Below are 19,244 nucleotides of genomic sequence, written 5' to 3'. Positions count from 1 at the left end.
TTCCAAACGGGCTCTTTCCCAGTTATATACCTGTTAGACGTTTGGTGGTGGCAGTGATAAAGTACAAGGGCAAAAGGTAAAATAGTTTGTACCTTGGGGAAGTTTTAACCTAAGCTGGTAAAAGTAAGCTTAGGAGGTTTTCATGCAGGTCCCCACATCTGTACCCTAGAGTTCAGAGTGGGGAAGGAACCTTGACAGAGTCGATGTGTCATTATACAAAGTAAAACTATTTCCCCTTGTTTATTCCCCCCCCCCGCCCCCACACACACACTGTTCCTCACACGTTCTTTTCAACTGCTGGAAATGGTCCACCTTGATTATCACTACAAAAGGGTTTTTTTTGGTTTTGTTTTCCTCTTCTCTCCTGCTGGTAATAGCTCACCTTAACTGATCACTCTCATTATAGTGTGTATGGTAACACTTGTTTCATGTTCCATTGTTTCATGTTCTCTGTGTATATAAAATCATCCTACTGTATTTTCCACTGCATGCATCCGATGAAGTGGGCTGTAGCCCATGAAAGCTTATGCTCAAATAAATGTGTTCGTCTCTAAGGTGCCACAAGTCCTCCTGTTCTTTTTGTCTGTGTTGTTGTTGTTCTCTCAGCTGGAGAGACACAGAGAGCAGCAGGGTATGCTGTAAAGCTTGGACCAGGTAGGAAAAATCATCAGCATCATAGCTAGAAATCAGCCATTTGGAACCACAGATATGCAAGTAGAACAGGAAACGTTTAGTTTAGACGTGATCAGGTTTATCTCTTTATTTTGGGCTTGTGGATTCCTCTGTGCTAAACACAGGTGATTTTGTAACCTTTAAGCTGGACCCCAAGAACGCCATTCTTGGTGCTGAATCCTTGCAGCTGCTCTTTTAATATCTAGCAACTGCCTGATTTGCCACATGTTTTCTTTTTCTTTCTTTCTTTCTTTCTTTCTTTCTTTCTTTCTTTCTTTCTTTCTTTCTTTCTTTCTTTCTTTCTTTCTTTCTTTCTTTCTTTCTTAATAAAATTTACCTTTTTAAAGAACATGCTTGGATTTCTGTGTCTTAAGAGGTCTGTGCACATGTTTTTTCAATTAGTTGGTGGCAACAGCGGATTTCTTTTTCTTTTCTCAGCTCTTCCCCGGAGGCCGGGGGGAAAGAGCTTGGGGGTACCGCACAGGAAGGAATTCCCAAGTACGCCTTCCTGGGCTCTCAAGGGGGTTCTGCACCTGGGTGGTGGCAGCATTTACCAACCAAGACCAGGGGGATCTGTAACCGTGGGAGTTTAATACAAGCCTGGAGTGGCCAGTATTACTTTTTAGAAACTTTGTGGATCCCCACCTTCTGCACTCGAAGTGCCTGAGTGGGGAATCAGCCTTGACAGCATCCCAGATGGGCAAGTTTCCCATTAGCCTGGCTCCCCAGACCAGGAGAGATCAGCCCAGGGCAATATCCAAAGCCCAGTGATACTAACGCCCACAAGAAGAAAAGGAGGACTTGTGGCACCTTAGAGACTAACAAATTTATTTGAGCATAAGCTTTTGTGAGCTACAGCTCACTTTATTGGATGAATGCAGTGGATCCGATGAAGTGAGCTGTAGCTCACGAAAGCTTATGCTCTAATAAATTTGTTAGTCTCTAAGGTGCCACAAGTCCTCCTTTTCTTTTTGTGTATACAGACTAACAGGGCTGCTACCCTGAAACCTGTCTAAGGCCCACAGTGACTGTACTGCAGCAAGGGGCAAACTTCACAGGCCCCAGAGCCTTGGTACCTCCTCTCCCCGCAAGAGGAGGAGACGAACCAAAAATAGTTCCCAGAAATGATGTAAACAGCCAAGTGACTTGCAAAAGCAGAGAAAATAAAGGGGTTAGGTCATCGTCTGCCTGTGCGTAGATCAGGGGGTGGAGCCAGGACTCCTGGGTTCTCTCCCTTGCTCGGGAGAGAAGTGGGGTCTAGCGGGGTAGATCAGGGGGTGGAGCCAGGACTCCTGGGTTCTCTCCCTTGCTCCGGGAGAGAAGTGGGGTCTAGCGGGGTAGATCGGGGGCTGGAGCCAGGACTCCTGGGTTCTCTCCCTTACTCTGGGAGGGAAGTGGGGTCGAGTGGGGTAGAGCAGGGGGCTGGAGCCAGGACTCCTGGGTTCTCTCCCTTGCTCCGGGAGAGAAGTGGGGTCTAGTGGGTAGATCGGGGGCTGGAGCCAGGACTCCTGGGTTCTCTCCCTTGCTCCGGGAGAGAAGTGGGGTCTAGTGGGTAGATCGGGGGCTGGAGCCAGGACTCCTGGGTTCTCTCCCTTGCTCCGGGAGAGAAGTGGGGTCTAGTGGGTAGATCAGGGGCTGGAGCCAGGACTCCTGGGTTCTCTCCCTTGCTCCGGGAGAGACGTGGGGTCTAGTGGGTAGATCGGGGGCTGGAGCCAGGACTCCTGGGTTCTCTCCCTTGCTCCGGGAGAGAAGTGGGGTCTAGTGGGTAGATCGGGGGCTGGAGCCAGGACTCCTGGGTTCTCTCCCTTGCTCCGGGAGAGACGTGGGGTCTAGTGGGTAGATCGGGGGCTGGAGCCAGGACTCCTGGGTTCTCTCCCTTGCTCCGGGAGAGACGTGGGGTCTAGTGGGTAGATCGGGGGCTGGAGCCAGGACTCCTGGGTTCTCTCCCTAGACGTGCGGCTTCCAGGGCAAGTCACGGCCTCTCTTTGCGCCTCTCTCCCCGGCCGCAGACGGGGCAGGGACGCTGTGGCGGGGCCGGGGTCCCTGCGGCCACTGCCCGCGCACGGAGCGCGGCGGGGGGGGGCATTCACTCCGTCCACACAGGGGTTCAAGGCCCGGGCCCGGCAGACACGGGCCCGGCCCCGCCAAGGCGCCGCGGGGGGGTCTCCGGCCGGGGGCTGCGGGGGTCGGACGGGAGGCGCTGACGGGGCCGGGGGCGGCGGGGATAACGGGGGGGGCTGGGAGCGCCCGGCCCGAGCTGTGCCCCCCCCTCACGCCGACCGCCCCCAACAGGGGCAGCGGCCCCCGGCTCCAGCCCCGGGCGGGGACCGGCGGCCTCAGCGCACAGGGACCAGCGGGCTCCGGGGAGGCGGGGCCGGGCCGGGCGGAGCGAATCGCTGCCCCGGTCCCCGCAGCCCCGCGGCCGCGTCCCCGCAGCGCCAAACTCCCCGCCTCAGACTGTCCTGCCCCGCCGCGTTCTGCCCAGCGACCGGTGACGCAAGCGGGTCTGTGCGTCGCTATTGGCAGGATGTTCCCTCCCCCCCAGCCAATCCCTAGCGCGGGGCGGTTCCCTCGGGCGGGGGCGGGGCCGGGGCTGGACAGGCCGAGGCGAGGCCCGGCGCCGTGTCCGGCCGCGCAGCTCGGGGGTCCGGGATGGCCCTGGCGCTGCGCCTGCTGCTGCTGCTGCTGGGGGCCGCTGCCCTGCCGGGGGCCCGCTCCCGTGAGTGTCGGGGGAGACCCCTGGCCGGGAGAGGGGGGAGCTGGGTGTCGGGGGGGGGCAGCCGGGCCGGGAGAGGGGGGAGCTGGGTGTCGGGGGGGGGTTCGGGGAGGGGGGAGCTGGGTGTCGGGGGGGGGGCAGCCGGGCCGGGAGAGGGGGGAGCTGGGTGTCGGGGGGGGTTCGGGGAGGGGGGAGCTGGGTGTCGGGGGGGGGGCAGCCGGGCCGGGGGGGGTTCGGGGAGGGGGGAGCTGGGTGTCGGGGGGGGCAGCCGGGCCGGGGGGGGTTCGGGGAGGGGGGAGCTGGGTGTCGGGGGGGGCAGCCGGGCCGGGGATGGGGGAGCTGGGTGTCGGGGGGGGCAGCCGGGCCGGGCCGGGCCGGGGGGGCAGTTCTGGGCTCTGCGTTCAGAGGTGTTGGGAGACCCCCCCGCGTCCCCCCCCCGGCACTGAGCGGTCGCTGACAGGGATCGGTGACGTTGCTATAGTGACCGGGGGGGGGTCCTGGCCCCCTTGTGCCCGGCGCTGCCGGGGGCTGCGGGGACAATGTGCCGTGGGGGGCGGAGCGCCCCTGACCCGAGCGGTGACCCCGGCATCCAACACCGACCGCCCCCAGCCGGGGGTGCGGCCCCGCTCGGACCGGCACCCATGGGTGCTGCACCCGCCGACAAGCCCCTCGCAGCCCCGTGAGGCTCCCGGGCTGCGGGGAGTCCCCGGGGCCAGGCGCTGCCCAGGCCGGGTCTGTGCCACGTCTCCGGGCCGGCGGGGCTCTCAGACCCGAGCCCTGTGGGCAGAGCCGGGCTGACAGAGGGGGGTAAATTGACCCCCCGTGGCCCAGGGTTCAGTGACGGGACTCTCGGGCCGTTCACGGCTCCCAGAAGGTGCTTCAGTTTGACCCCCGGGGCCTGGACTCCTGAGCCTGGCTTGTCCTCGGCTACGTGGGGCTGAGCTGTGTCCGCCCCCCTCTCCTCGCACCCCCAGTCAGCCATGGGCCTGGGCAGCGGGTGGGTGGGTGTGGGGCCCCCTCTCTAGGGGAGGCGAGCCCCCAGCCTGCCCCTTCTGCTTGTGTCCCTCTCCCAGCGGCCGGGGCCACGAGTCCCCCTCGGCCGGAGGAGTCCGGGGCCAGCCCACGCCCTGAGTGTCCGCCTTGTCCCCCACCCCACCTGCCTGGAGCTGCCCCGGGCCAGCCAAGCAGCAACTCCCCTCCCCAGACTCCAACCGCTGAAGCCCCTCGCTCTCCTCCGGCAGAAGCATTTGCTGTGCCCCATGCAGGTTCCCGGGCAGCCGAGGAGGCTGGGTTTGCTGCTCGGCTTCCGGGAGTCCAGGGAGGTCACTGATGAACCCAGGAAGCTGAAGAGCACATCCAGCCTCCTCAGCCCCCCGGCATTGCAGGGGGGATAATAAAGCAAAAACTTCCCTCCACAATCGTGCAACTGGGGGTCTGGTGGCAGCGGCAGGGGAAGACGGGGCCTCCACTGGCCTGATCTACCCGCCACGCCTGCCCATGGCAATGGGTCTCATCTGTCCTGGAAGCACATCTTTAGAGGTGTCATCCTAGGGAAGAGATGTTAACCCCCTTTCTGTCTCTGGCTGTGTGTTGGTGCCATGGGGGGGGACACGACTTTGGAGCCCCTGGAAACGTGCATTAATCAGGTCTTAGTTTGAGCGTGAGCTCCCGTTGCAGAGTACAGAACAGGTGCTGCGTTTGTGCCGTTAGGATGTCCTGTAGCTGCCGGATAAAGAGCTTCCGGATCCCATTGAGGGTGGGATGAGGAGAGGGGAAGGCACATCCTGCTTTTCCAGGCATGGATTTGAATCTTCTTTGTTCTCCATGAGGCAGGGACAACAACTCCAACCTCCACAGAGGCTGGGCAGGGGCAGGACATCAGCTTGGAGGGGAGGGGTGGGTGGGGCAGTGACATCACAAAGGCCTTTTGCAGGAACTCAGCCCATTGGGCAAAGGTGGTGGGGAGGGGGTGACCTCACAGAGAGACCCCGACATCAGCCGGGCAGGGCCGATTGAGCTGGGTGAGGCTGTGGGGTGGGGTTGGGGTATGTTCGAAGTGGTTTAAGTGCATTGGTGCCCTCGTGTCACCTCAGTAACAGGCTTGGTTTGACGTAAACTGGATTAGGCCCCAGTGCAGCCTGGCCCTACAGGGTCAAGTCATGTCAGGGACCAGGAGGGAAAGCAGAGAAGTGGGGGTGTATGTGTCGGGTTATCCCTGCAGCAATGAGGCAGGAGGCCGTCGTGTCAGGAGGTCACACCCAGAACTGGTGTAACTCCAGTGGTGCAGAGGTTTGGCCTGGGGCCTGCAGGGCTGGGTGTGTGTGCGTGGGCAGAGGAGGACGTTGATGAGGATCAGAGAGAGTCTGGGCCAAGCTGACATTCTCACTGGCTGGTTTGGCTTTTTTAATGCGTTACATCCAGCACCAACTGCCGTGGGTGCCTGGCTGGGCCTTCGCTGAAAGAAAAATCCTCTGTGCCCATTACATTAGAGGTGACCTGACAAGGGGGAAATAGGGTGTCCATTTCTGTTGCTGCCTAAGGGATAGCAAAGGCCCGAAAGGGTTTTTTCCCCTCCTTGTTTTCTTGTAAGCATCATCTGCCCTGTTTTGCTGGAGGTCTGCTTGGAGCAGCAGAGACCTGGGGTGGGAACTCTCAGCCCTCAAATGGAGGGCCACTGGGTGTAGAATCTTTACCAAGGACAGCTTTTCTTTCTTCTGCTCGACAGGTGTTTGGTTGGGTAGGGCCTTTTCTACACTTCAAACTTGCTCTGGTTTAATTAAACTGGTGCAGATAAATCAGTGCCAACCCCTTTGTGGGCCCTCTTATTTTGGTATCACCGTGGCCTTTTTTAGTTTAGCTTAAACTGATTCCCAGCAACTTAACCTGAACTGAAAAAAGCTTCTGTTACATCAGAATACAAGTGTCCACGTGGGGCTTTGTGCCGGTTTAGCTGAATCAGTTGTGTTTAGTTACACTGATGCAACTCTCCATGTGGACAAGGCCCAACCGACTTAAGGTAAACAGAAAAAAAGCCACTCTTAGGCTAAGTCTACACTAGATGGCGCAAAGTGCTGCCATGGGAGCTCTCCTGCGGCCGCGCTTTGAACTGTCAGTGTGGTGATCCGCGAGCGCTGTGGAGAGAGCTCTCTCAGCGCTCCTGGTAAACCAGGTTGACGAGGGGAATAGCTCCGAGCGCTGGGAGCCTGTCTACATTGGCGCTTTACAGTGCTCTAACTTGCTGTGCTCCGTGGGGGGGGGCAGTAATTTTTCACACACACACACACCGCCGAGCCAGCAAGTTAGAGCGCTGTGAATTGCCAGTGTAGACAAGCCCTTAAACTGGAAAAGGAGGGTCCACAGAGCCTCTTAAACTGGTTTAACTAAACCAGTGCAACTCACACCTTAACTTAAACTGGTGTGAATTTGTGGATAGAGAAGGCTACGGTTTTAACAATGAAGTTTAAACAGTTGTAATAAACTTTTTAGGGCTGTTTTACGTGCAGTGTTTGTACTATTTTTACACCAATCACTTAGGCTGTGTCTATGGTGCACACCTTACAGCGGCCCAGCTGTGCCGCTACGGCCATGCCACTGCAAGGCACACAGTGTGGCCACTCTTTGTTGGCAGGAAAGAGCTCTCCCGCTGACAAAATAAAACCACCCCCAATGAGGGGCAATAGCTTTGTTGTTGGGAGAGCATCTCCCTCCTACAAAGCGCTGTCCCTACCGGTGCTTTTCATCGGTAAAACTTTTGTGGGTTGGGGTGTGGTTTTTTTCACACCCACCGATGAAAGTGCAGTTGGACATAGCCTTAGTGTGGACACAGTTGTACTCAAGGCTTTAATTGTCATAGGAGTATTTCCCGGAGCCCCCAGGCCTCCCCCACATTCAACAGCATCAGGCTGGAGTCAAGGTTTGAAAATATTTACTGGCGCTCCGCTCCTGCTGAATGTAAACCCTGGTTATACAGATACAGATTATTCCCCTACATTTACTGGTGTAAAGCATGGCTGTACCGATAGCACTGCACTTGCCGTAGGGATTTTAGTTATTTTGAGGAACTAAAACTCTTTTGGTATTGAACCGATTTAACTATTTGGGTGAAAAGAAAGAAACAATCAAATTCAATAATTAAAGCCAAAGAAAAACAGTGTGGAGCTGACCTCGGCATAGGGTTGCCAACCCTCCAGGAATGTCCTGGTGTCTCCAGGAATTAAAGGTTAATCTGCAATTAAAGAGCGTGTCCTGTGATGAAACCTCCAGGAATGTGTCCAACCAGAACTGACCATTATGATGAGTGTAATGTGTTCGGGGCAGGGACTGTCCCTTGCTCTGTCTGCACAGCCCCAGCCCCAGCATGGTTAAAGCTGGGTTGTGCTACCATGACATGAAATAATAATTCCTTCCCCTCTCATGTTCTCGGGTTACACGCCCGCCCCTCAAGTTCTCCAGCTCACTGTCGAGTCTTTCACAAAAAACAGGGCCAACAAGATGGGCCTTTCTAGTGGGAAAAGCAAGCCAATTTAAAAAGTAAAGCTCCCTGCTATTCTCATCCTCAGCAGATGAGAGATGACAGGTCCGTTGGGGATAGGCTATGAAGGGCCTCACAGCTGAAAATAGGCAGCTTCTATTTGATGAGAAGGAGGAGCCAGTGGAGAGAGGCAAAGAGAGAAATGACATGGTCATATCAAGGAGCTGGGAAACGATCTTTTCAGCATCTTCTGAAGGGATCTGAGTGGGCTAAGTCTGCGTTTGTCAAGGCCAGAGAAAAGGATGTTGTAGCAGTTGAGACACGAGATGCTGAGAGCCTGGGCGAGAGGTTTAGCTGTGGGGGTGGATAGGAAAGGCAGTGTCTTAAAGAGGCTCTGCAGAAAGAATCAGCAAGATTTAGGCATAACCTGGATGTGAGGACCTAGAGAGAGCTCCAAGTCAAAGATGACACCCAGGTTATGGTCCTGAGTGGCAGGCAGGGTGGTGATGTTGTCCACAGTGACTGACAAAGGAGGTAGAAGGGAGATCTTGGGAGGAAGATTGAGAACTCTGTTTTAACCACATTGAGCTTGAGCTGATGATGAGAAAGCCACAAGGAGATGTCAGAGAGACAGGCCAAGATTTTAGTTTGTGCCGAAAGAGACAGATTGGAAAAGGATAGGTAGATCTGTGAGTCATCAGCATGGAGATGGTAGTTGAATTTGTGTTTGCAGATGATTTTGCCCAGAGATAAGGTGTAGAGGGAGAAGAGAAGGGGACCATGACAAAACCCCATAGAAAGCTGGAGGGGGATAAGGAAGATCCTCTGACGGACATGGTGAAGGAGTGATTAGAGAGGTCAGAGTAGACCCAGGAGGGGACAGAGATAAAGAAGCCAAGGGGGACAAGATTTCAAGAAGAGCCTGGCAAATGGTGTCAGAGGCGGCTGGCAAGCCAAGGAAGGTGAGGATGGAGCACTGATTTTGAGTCTTAGTTAGGAAGAGTCATTAGAGACTTTGGCAGGAGCGATTTCCCTGGAGTGCAAGGGGTGGAAGCCGGGGTGGGGAGGGTCTTGGAGGGAATGGAGGACAGGAACTCCAGACAGTGATTGCTGAGGCACATTCAATGAGTTGAGAGATGAAAGGGAGAAGGGGCTGTAGCTGGAGAGGCAAATCGAGTCAAGGGTCTTTACGATGGAAGGTGCTGAAGTGTGTTCATATTGTGAGGGGGAAAGAGCCAGAGGAGAGTGAGAGGTTAAAGAGAAGAGTAAGGGAGGGAGGAGAGCAGGTGTGAGGGAGATCAGGAGATGGAATGGGGTCTGTGGGGTGAGTGGAGGGGTTAGGAGGAGAGCAGATGGAAAAATGTCCACATCTGCAAGGGAGAGGGAGGTAGGAATTGAAGGAAGGGAAGGAGAGGGGAGGAGGACTGTCATGTTTTATTGTCATGGATACACATGACTGGTGCTGTCAAACATAAGAACGGCCACACTGCGTCAAACCAAAGGTCAGTCTAGCCCAGTATCCTGTCTTCCGACAGTAGCCAATGCCAGGTGCCCCAGAGGGAATGAACAGACCGTGTAATCATCAAATGATCCATCCCGTCACCCATAGGGACACCATTCCTGTCCATCCTGGCTAATAGCCATCAATGGACCTATCCTCCATGAATTTATCTAGTTCTCTTTTGAACTCTTTAAACCCTGTTTAAACCCTTGGCCTTCAGAACATCTTCTGCCAAAGAGTTCCACAGGTTAACTGTGCGTTGTGTGAAGAAATACTTCCTTTTGTTTGTTTTAAATCGAATGCCTATTAATTTCATTTGGTGACCCGTAGTTCCTATGTTATGAGAACGAAGTGTTATTTACTCCTTATTTACTTCCTCCATGCCAGTCATGATTTTATAGACCTCTATCATATTCTCCCTTAGTGATCTCTTTTCCAAGCTGAAAAGTTCCAGTCTTATTAATCTCTTCTCATACAGAAGCCATTCCATATCCTTTGTTATTTTTGTTGCCCTTTTCTGAACCTTTTCCAATTCCAATATATCTTTTTTGAGATGGGGTCACCACATCTGCATGGAGTATTCAAGATGTGGGCATCTCGTGGATTTATATAGAGGCAATATGATATTTTCTATCCTCTTATCTATCCCTTTCTGAATGATTTGATTTTTTGACTGTTGCTGCACATTGAGTGGATGTTTTCAGAGAACTATCCACAATGACTCCAAGATCTTTCTTGAGTGGTAACAGCTAATTTAGACCCCGTCATTTGATATGTGTAGTTGGGATTCTATTTTCCAATATGCATTACTTTGCAATTCTCAACATGGAATTTGATCTGCCATTTTGTTGTCCAGTCACCCAGTTTTGAGAGATCCTTTTGTAGCTCTTCACAGTCTGCCTTGGACTTAACTTTCTTGAGTAGTTTTGTATCATCTGAAAATTTTGCCACCTCACTGTTTACCCTTTTTTCCAGATCATTTATGAATACATTGAATTGGACTGGTCCCACTACAGATCCCTGGTGGACACCACTATTTACCTCTCTCCATTCTGAAAACTGGCCATTTATTTCTGCCCTTTGTTTCCTATCTTTTAAGCAGTTACCAGTTGGTGAGAGGACCTTCCCTCTTATCCCATGACAGCTTACTTTGCTTAAGAACCTTTGCTGAGGGACCTTGTCAAGGCTTTGTGAAAATCCAAGTACACTATACCACTGGATCCCCCTTGTCCACATGCTTGCTGACCCCCTCAAGGAATTCTAGTAGGTTGGTAAGGCATGATTTCCCCTTACAAAAATCGTGCTGACTCTTCCCCAACAAATTATGTTCATCTGTGCGTTTGACAATTCTGTTCTTCAACCAATTTGCCTGGTACTGAAGTCAAGTTTACCGGCCTGTAATTACTGTGATCACCTCTGGAGTCCTTTTTTAAAATTGGTGTTACGTTGGCTATTCTCCAGTCATCTGGTACAGAAGCTGATTTAAATGATAGGTTACAGACTACAGTTAGTAGTTCTGCAATTTCACATTTGAGTTCCTTCAGAATTCTTGGGTGAATACCATCTGGTCCTGGTGACTTATTGCTGTTTAGTTTATCAATTTGTTCCAAAACTACCTGTAATGATACCTCAATCTGGGACAATTCCTCAGATCTATCCCCTAAAAAGAATGGCTCAAGTTTGGGAATCTTCCTCACATCCTCAGCCATGATGTCTGATGGAAAGAATTCATTTAGTTTCTCCTCAATGGCCTTATCGTCATTGAGTGCTCCTTTAGCATCTCGATTGTCCAGTGGCCCCACTGGTTGATTAGCCGGCTTCCTGCTTCTGATGTACTAAAAAAAATTTTTTTCGCTATTACTTTTGGAGTCTTTGACAAGCTGTTGTTCAAATTCTCTTTTAGCCTTCCTAATTATATTTTACACTTTAATTTGCCAGAGTTTATGGTCCTTTCTATTCTCCTCACTAGGATTTAAGTTTCACTTTTTAAAGGATGCCTTTTTGCCTCTCACTGCTTCTTTTACTATGTTTAGCCATGGTGGCACTATTTGGTTCTCTTACTATGTTTTTTAATTAATTTTGAGTATACATTTAAATTGAGCCTCTATTATGGTGTCTTTAAAAAGTTTCTGTGCAGCTTGCAGAGATTTCACTTTTGGAGCTGTCTCTTTTAATTTCTGTTTAACAAACACAGCTCTGGAACAGTTCCTGGGGTGACCCGTTCAGTGTGTCAATCCCCTTAGGGTCACACACTCTCACTGGGGTAAGCTGCTTGGCTTCATCGCCTCCTGGAACTGAACTTCAGAGCCTTCAACACCCTGCTTCATGCCGTGAGCTCCCCTCAGGGAGAGCACCTGAACAAGACTCCTGGGAAAGGCTCCCTCTGACTTCCTGACTCTGGAGTGACTCTCAGCCAGTGTTGTAAAAACAGGAGGGTTTATTAGGTCACTAGAGCACAGTGTAGAACATCCTTAGTTAACATAGAGAACAGAAAGTGACAGCAAAGTCCATCTGGGTCTGTCCAGGACCAAGAGCTCTCTCTTTAGTTCCAATCCAGAAGCTTTTCCTCCCTCCAACAGCCCACACTTAGCCCTGAGAGGCCCCCTCCTTAGTCTTTTGTTCTTGTTCCTGGCAAACATTGTCACCTGGCCTCCTCCTCAGCCTTTTGCTTTCCAGCTGATCCTGGAAATGGGGAACAGAGGGTCAGATGGGCCATCACCTTAGAAGCTGAAGTTATGGAGGACGAGTGTGGGAGGCTGGAAGGGAGAGCCGTGGTGGGGACCAGAGAGGGCTGACGAGGGGAGGAGCTGGGTGGGTGGCAGATGACAGCAGCATGGAGGGGAGAACAGAGAAATTAGGTGCAGGGCTGGGCAAAAGAAGAGATGGAGTGAGGAGGGGAGAGGGAGGGGCTGGAAGCAGCAGCAACAGGAGAGGAGAAGCCTCTGTCCCACCATGGTCTGACCCCAGGCAAGTGGGAGGGGAGAGGCCACTGCAGGGCAGTGTCAGAGGGAGGGAGCCTAGCCTCTGAGAGGCAGGAGCGGGATCAGACTCTGCTCCATGCTGTTCCTGTTGCTCCTGAGCTAGATCCATAAAGGGGCTAAGGTGCCTAAATCCCAGAATCAGACCACTAGGATTCACAGAATCTCCCACTCAGCTGCTGCTGAGCACGGTAGGTCCCTGAACTCACTTGGCACCTACATTTGTGCATTAACAGTTCCCTCGGGACCTGTGTTCCTGTGCCCTGCAGCCTCCTGCTAGGCTCCTGGATGCCTGGGCCCCAGAGTGATGCATGGGCCCAGAGATGACAGATGTCCTCCGCCCTTGTCTGCGGGCCCGATGCGGTGAGGGTGCTCAGGCTGCTTGCTGGATCGAACCCACACGTGAACTCACACAACAGTGTAGGAGGAGCCTAGTGGTTTGGACATTGCCTAGGGTGTGAGAAACTCCTGGTTTCAGGCCCCCTCTGCCTGCTGGGGAGACTGGATTTGAGCAGCCCTCTTACTAACATTCAGTGGGGGGATTTTCGTTGCTAGCTCCCAGTACCAAAAGGGGGAGGGTCAATGGGAAATCAAGACCCTGAAACTGACAGTCCCCAGGGTCAATGGGGAGAGGCTAATGCTCCAGGTCAGCCTAATTGACAGGGCGGGCAGGCGAATCAGGGAGTCAGGAGGCCTGGGGTCCCATCCTCCCTGTGAGCTGGAATTGCCTGGGTCCAATGGAGTGGGACTGAGCCAAGGAGAGAGCAGGGGCCCAAGCTGAGCTGGGGAGCAGAGCCAGCCAGAGGGGCCAGAAAAGCAGCCCAGGAAGCAGGTCCGAGCTGGGAGCAGTGTCACAGAAACAGCCCTCAGAGCAGATCTGTCCTGGGGGGAGAGCTGCAGCCATGGAGCCAGAGACACAGCCCAGGGAGAGCAGACCCTGTGCTGGGAGCAGGGCTGAAGGGAGCAGAGCCAGCGGGGCCAGAGACACAGCCCAGGGAGAGCAGACCCTGTGCTGGGAGCAGGGCTGAAGGGAGCAGAGCCAGCGGGGCCAGAGGCACAGCCCAGGGAGAGCAGACCCTGTGCTGGGAGCAGGACTGAAGGGAGCAGAGCCAGCGGGGCCAGAGACACAGCCCAGGGAGAGCAGACCCTGTGCTGGGAGCAGGGCTGAAGGGAGCAGAGCCAGCGGGGCCAGAGACACAGCCCAGGGAGAGCAGACCCTGTGCTGGGAGCAGGGCTGAAGGGAGCAGAGCCAGCGGGGCCAGAGACACAGCCCAGGGAGAGCAGACCCTGTGCTGGGAGCAGGGCTGAAGGGAGCAGAGCCAGCGGGGCCAGAGGCACAGCCCAGGGAGAGCAGACCCTGTGCTGGGAGCAGGGCTGAAGGGAGCAGAGCCAGCGGGGCCAGAGGCACAGCCCAGGGAGAGCAGACCCTGTGCTGGGAGCAGGGCTGAAGGGAGCAGAGCCAGCGGGGCCGGAGAAGCAGCCCAGGGGGAGCAGACCCTGTGCTGGGAGCAGGGCTGAAGGGAGCAGAGCCAGCGGGGCCAGAGGCACAGCCCAGGGAGAGCAGACCCTGTGCTGGGAGCAGGGCTGAAGGGAGCTGAGCCAGCGGGGCCAGAGGCACAGCCCAGGGAAAGCAGACCCTGTGCTGGGAGCAGGGCTGAAGGGAGCAGAGCCAGCGGGGCCGGAGGCACAGCCCAGGGAGAGCAGACCCTGTGCTGGGAGCAGGGCTGAAGGGAGCAGAGCCAGCGGGGCCAGAGGCACAGCCCAGGGAGAGCAGACCCTGTGCTGGGAGCAGGGCTGAAGGGAGCAGAGCCAGCGGGGCCAGAGGCACAGCCCAGGGAGAGCAGACCCTGTGCTGGGAGCAGGGCTGAAGGGAGCAGAGCCAGCGGGGCCAGAGACACAGCCCAGGGAGAGCAGACCCTGTGCTGGGAGCAGGGCTGAAGGGAGCAGAGCCAGCGGGGCCAGAGGCACAGCCCAGGGAGAGCAGACCCTGGGCTGGGAGCAGGGCTGAAGGGAGCAGAGCCAGCGGGGCCGGAGAAGCAGCCCAGGGAGAGCAGACCCTGTGCTGGGAGCAGGGCTGAAGGGAGCAGAGCCAGCGGGGCCAGAGGCACAGCCCAGGGAGAGCAGACCCTGTGCTGGGAGCAGGGCTGAAGGGAGCAGAGCCAGCGGGGCCAGAGGCACAGCCCAGGGGGAGCAGACCCTGTGCTGGGAGCAGGGCTGAAGGGAGCAGAGCCAGCGGGGCCAGAGACACAGCCCAGGGAGAGCAGACCCTGTGCTGGGAGCAGGGCTGAAGGGAGCAGAGCCAGCGGGGCCAGAGACACAGCCCAGGGAGAGCAGACCCTGTGCTGGGAGCAGGGCTGAAGGGAGCAGAGCCAGCGGGGCCAGAGACACAGCCCAGGGAGAGCAGACCCTGTGCTGGGAGCAGGGCTGAAGGGAGCAGAGCCAGCGGGGCCAGAGGCACAGCCCAGGGAGAGCAGACCCTGTGCTGGGAGCAGGGCTGAAGGGAGCAGAGCCAGCGGGGCCAGAGGCACAGCCCAGGGAGAGCAGACCCTGTGCTGGGAGCAGGGCTGAAGGGAGCAGAGCCAGTGGGGCCAGAGGCACAGCCCAGGGAGAGCAGACCCTGTGCTGGGAGCAGGGCTGAAGGGAGCAGAGCCAGCGGGGCCGGAGAAGCAGCCCAGGGGGAGCAGACCCTGTGCTGGGAGCAGGGCTGAAGGGAGCAGAGCCAGCGGGGCCAGAGGCACAGCCCAGGGAGAGCAGACCCTGTGCTGGGAGCAGGGCTGAAGGGAGCAGAGCCAGCGGGGCCAGAGGCACAGCCCAGGGAGAGCAGACCCTGTGCTGGGAGCAGGGCTGAAGGGAGCAGAGCCAGCGGGGCCGGAGGCACAGCCCAGGGAGAGCAGACCCTGTGCTGGGAGCAGGGCTGAAGGGAGCAGAGCCAGCGGGGCCAGAGGCACAGCCCAGGGAGAGCAGACCCTGTGCTGGGAGCAGGGCTGAAGGGAGCAGAGCCAGCGGGGCCAGAGGCACAGCCCAGGGAGAGCAGACCCTGTGCTGGGAGCAGGGCTGAAGGGAGCAGAGCCAGCGGGGCCAGAGACACAGCCCAGGGAGAGCAGACCCTGTGCTGGGAGCAGGGCTGAAGGGAGCAGAGCCAGCGGGGCCAGAGGCACAGCCCAGGGAGAGCAGACCCTGGGCTGGGAGCAGGGCTGAAGGGAGCAGAGCCAGCGGGGCCGGAGAAGCAGCCCAGGGAGAGCAGACCCTGTGCTGGGAGCAGGGCTGAAGGGAGCAGAGCCAGCGGGGCCAGAGGCACAGCCCAGGGAGAGCAGACCCTGTGCTGGGAGCAGGGCTGAAGGGAGCAGAGCCAGCGGGGCCAGAGGCACAGCCCAGGGGGAGCAGACCCTGTGCTGGGAGCAGGGCTGAAGGGAGCAGAGCCAGCGGGGCCAGAGGCACAGCCCAGGGAGAGCAGACCCTGTGCTGGGAGCAGGGCTGAAGGGAGCAGAGCCAGCGGGGCCAGAGGCACAGCCCAGGGAGAGCAGACCCTGTGCTGGGAGCAGGGCTGAAGGGAGGAGAGCCAGCGGGGCAGAGACACAGCCCAGGGAGAGCAGACCCTGTGCTGGGAGCAGGGCTGAAGGGAGCAGAGCCAGTGGGGCCAGAGGCACAGCCCAGGGAGAGCAGACCCTGTGCTGGGAGCAGGGCTGAAGGGAGCAGAGCCAGCGGGGCCGGAGAAGCAGCCCAGGGGGAGCAGACCCTGTGCTGGGAGCAGGGCTGAAGGGAGCAGAGCCAGCGGGGCCAGAGGCACAGCCCAGGGAGAGCAGACCCTGTGCTGGGAGCAGGGCTGAAGGGAGCAGAGCCAGCGGGGCCGGAGAAGCAGCCCAGGGGGAGCAGACCCTGGGCTGGGAGCAGGGCTGAAGGGAGCAGAGCCAGCGGGGCCAGAGGCACAGCCCAGGGAGAGCAGACCCTGTGCTGGGAGCAGGGCTGAAGGGAGCAGAGCCAGCGGGGCCAGAGGCACAGCCCAGGGAGAGCAGACCCTGTGCTGGGAGCAGGGCTGAAGGGAGCAGAGCCAGCGGGGCCAGAGGCACAGCCCAGGGAGAGCAGACCCTGTGCTGGGAGCAGGGCTGAAGGGAGCAGAGCCAGCGGGGCCAGAGACACAGCCCAGGGAGAGCAGACCCTGTGCTGGGAGCAGGGCTGAAGGGAGCAGAGCCAGCGGGGCCAGAGGCACAGCCCAGGGAGAGCAGACCCTGGGCTGGGAGCAGGGCTGAAGGGAGCAGAGCCAGCGGGGCCGGAGAAGCAGCCCAGGGAGAGCAGACCCTGTGCTGGGAGCAGGGCTGAAGGGAGCAGAGCCAGCGGGGCCAGAGGCACAGCCCAGGGAGAGCAGACCCTGTGCTGGGAGCAGGGCTGAAGGGAGCAGAGCCAGCGGGGCCAGAGGCACAGCCCAGGGGGAGCAGACCCTGTGCTGGGAGCAGGGCTGAAGGGAGCAGAGCCAGCGGGGCCAGAGGCACAGCCCAGGGAGAGCAGACCCTGTGCTGGGAGCAGGGCTGAAGGGAGCAGAGCCAGCGGGGCCAGAGGCACAGCCCAGGGAGAGCAGACCCTGTGCTGGGAGCAGGGCTGAAGGGAGGAGAGCCAGCGGGGCAGAGACACAGCCCAGGGAGAGCAGACCCTGTGCTGGGAGCAGGGCTGAAGGGAGCAGAGCCAGCGGGGCCGGAGACACAGCCCAGGGAGAGCAGACCCTGTGCTGGGAGCAGGGCTGAAGGGAGCAGAGCCAGCGGGGCCAGAGGCACAGCCCAGGGAGAGCAGACCCTGTGCTGGGAGCAGGGCTGAAGGGAGCAGAGCCAGCGGGGCCAGAGGCACAGCCCAGGGAGAGCAGACCCTGGGCTGGGAGCAGGGCTGAAGGGAGCAGAGCCAGTGGGGCCAGAGGCACAGCCCAGGGAGAGCAGACCCTGTGCTGGGAGCAGGGCTGAAGGGAGCAGAGCCAGCGGGGCCGGAGAAGCAGCCCAGGGGGAGCAGACCCTGTGCTGGGAGCAGGGCTGAAGGGAGCAGAGCCAGCGGGGCCAGAGGCACAGCCCAGGGAGAGCAGACCCTGTGCTGGGAGCAGGGCTGAAGGGAGCAGAGCCAGCGGGGCCAGAGGCACAGCCCAGGGGGAGCAGACCCTGTGCTGGGAGCAGGGCTGAAGGGAGCAGAGCCAGCGGGGCCGGAGGCACAGCCCAGGGAGAGCAGACCCTGTGCTGGGAGCAGGGCTGAAGGGAGCAGAGCCAGCGGGGCCAGAGGCACAGCCCAGGGAGAGCAGACCCTGTGCTGGGAGCAGGGCTGAAGGGAGCAGAGCCAGCGGGGCCAGAGGCACAGCCCAGGGAGAGCAGACCCTGTGCTGGGAGCAGGGCTGAAGGGAGCAGAGCCAGCGGGGCCAGAGACACAGCCCAGGGAGAGCAGACCCTGTGCTGGGAGCAGGGCTGAAGGGAGCAGAGCCAGCGGGGCCAGAGACACAGCCCAGGGAGAGCAGACCCTGGGCTGGGAGCAGGGCTGAAGGGAGCAGAGCCAGCGGGGCCGGAGAAGCAGCCCAGGGAGAGCAGACCCTGTGCTGGGAGCAGGGCTGAAGGGAGCAGAGCCAGCGGGGCCAGAGACACAGCCCAGGGAGAGCAGACCCTGTGCTGGGAGCAGGGCTGAAGGGAGCAGAGCCAGCGGGGCCAGAGGCACAGCCCAGGGAGAGCAGACCCTGTGCTGGGAGCAGGGCTGAAGGGAGCAGAGCCAGCGGGGCCAGAGGCACAGCCCAGGGAGAGCAGACCCTGTGCTGGGAGCAGGGCTGAAGGGAGCAGAGCCAGCGGGGCCAGAGGCACAGCCCAGGGAGAGCAGACCCTGGGCTGGGAGCAGGGCTGAAGGGAGCAGAGCCAGCGGGGCCAGAGCAGCAGCCCAGGGGGAGCAGACCCTGTGCTGGGAGCAGGGCTGAAGGGAGCAGAGCCAGCGGGGCCGGAGAAGCAGCCCAGGGAGAGCAGACCCTGTGCTGGGAGCAGGGCTGAAGGGAGCAGAGCCAGCGGGGCCAGAGGCACAGCCCAGGGAGAGCAGACCCTGTGCTGGGAGCAGGGCTGAAGGGAGCAGAGCCAGCGGGGCCAGAGGCACAGCCCAGGGAGAGCAGACCCTGTGCTGGGAGCAGGGCTGAAGGGAGCAGAGCCAGCGGGGCCAGAGACACAGCCCAGGGAGAGCAGACCCTGTGCTGGGAGCAGGGCTGAAGGGAGCAGAGCCAGCGGGGCCGGAGAAGCAGCCCAGGGAGAGCAGACCCTGTGCTGGGAGCAGGGCTGAAGGGAGCAGAGCCAGCGGGGCCAGAGGCACAGCCCAGGGAGAGCAGACCCTGTGCTGGGAGCAGGGCTGAAGGGAGCAGAGCCAGCGGGGCCAGAGGCACAGCCCAGGGAGAGCAGACCCTGTGCTGGGAGCAGGGCTGAAGGGAGCAGAGCCAGCGGGGCCAGAGGCACAGCCCAGGGAGAGCAGACCCTGTGCTGGGAGCAGGGCTGAAGGGAGCAGAGCCAGCGGGGCCAGAGGCACAGCCCAGGGAGAGCAGACCCTGTGCTGGGAGCAGGGCTGAAGGGAGCAGAGCCAGCGGGGCCAGAGGCACAGCCCAGGGAGAGCAGAACCTGTGCTGGGAGCAGGGCTGAAGGGAGCAGAGCCAGCGGGGCCGGAGAAGCAGCCCAGGGAGAGCAGACCCTGTGCTGGGAGCAGGGCTGAAGGGAGCAGAGCCAGCGGGGCCAGAGGCACAGCCCAGGGAGAGCAGACCCTGTGCTGGGAGCAGGGCTGAAGGGAGCAGAGCCGGCGGGGCCAGAGACACAGCCCAGGGAGAGCAGACCCTGTGCTGGGAGCAGGGCTGAAGGGAGCAGAGCCAGCGGGGCCGGAGGCACAGCCCAGGGAGAGCAGACCCTGTGCTGGGAGCAGGGCTGA

At 58.6% G+C, this 19,244-nt stretch overlaps 1 protein-coding gene across 4 annotated transcripts in view; it reads left to right on the top strand.

Annotated features, from left to right (window-relative positions):
* Window positions 1-3,257: 3,257 nt before the first annotated feature.
* LOC311520888 (class I histocompatibility antigen, F10 alpha chain-like) overlaps window positions 3,258-19,244 on the top strand; it is a 126,266-nt gene continuing 110,279 nt past the window's right edge. For all 4 annotated transcript variants that reach the window (XM_084628784.1, XM_084628781.1, XM_084628782.1 and 1 more), the window contains exon 1: window positions 3,258-3,391. In XM_084628784.1, coding sequence (XP_084484910.1) covers window positions 3,325-3,391 — 67 coding nt within the window. In that variant the 5' untranslated portion in view covers window positions 3,258-3,324. The remainder of the gene's footprint in view (window positions 3,392-19,244) is intronic.

The sequence above is a fragment of the Lepidochelys olivacea genome (assembly GCF_965140295.1).
Source record: "Lepidochelys olivacea isolate rLepOli2 genome assembly, chromosome: 5".
Lineage (NCBI taxonomy): Eukaryota > Metazoa > Chordata > Testudines > Cheloniidae > Lepidochelys > Lepidochelys olivacea.
This window is presented reverse-complemented; position numbering and strand designations above follow the sequence as displayed.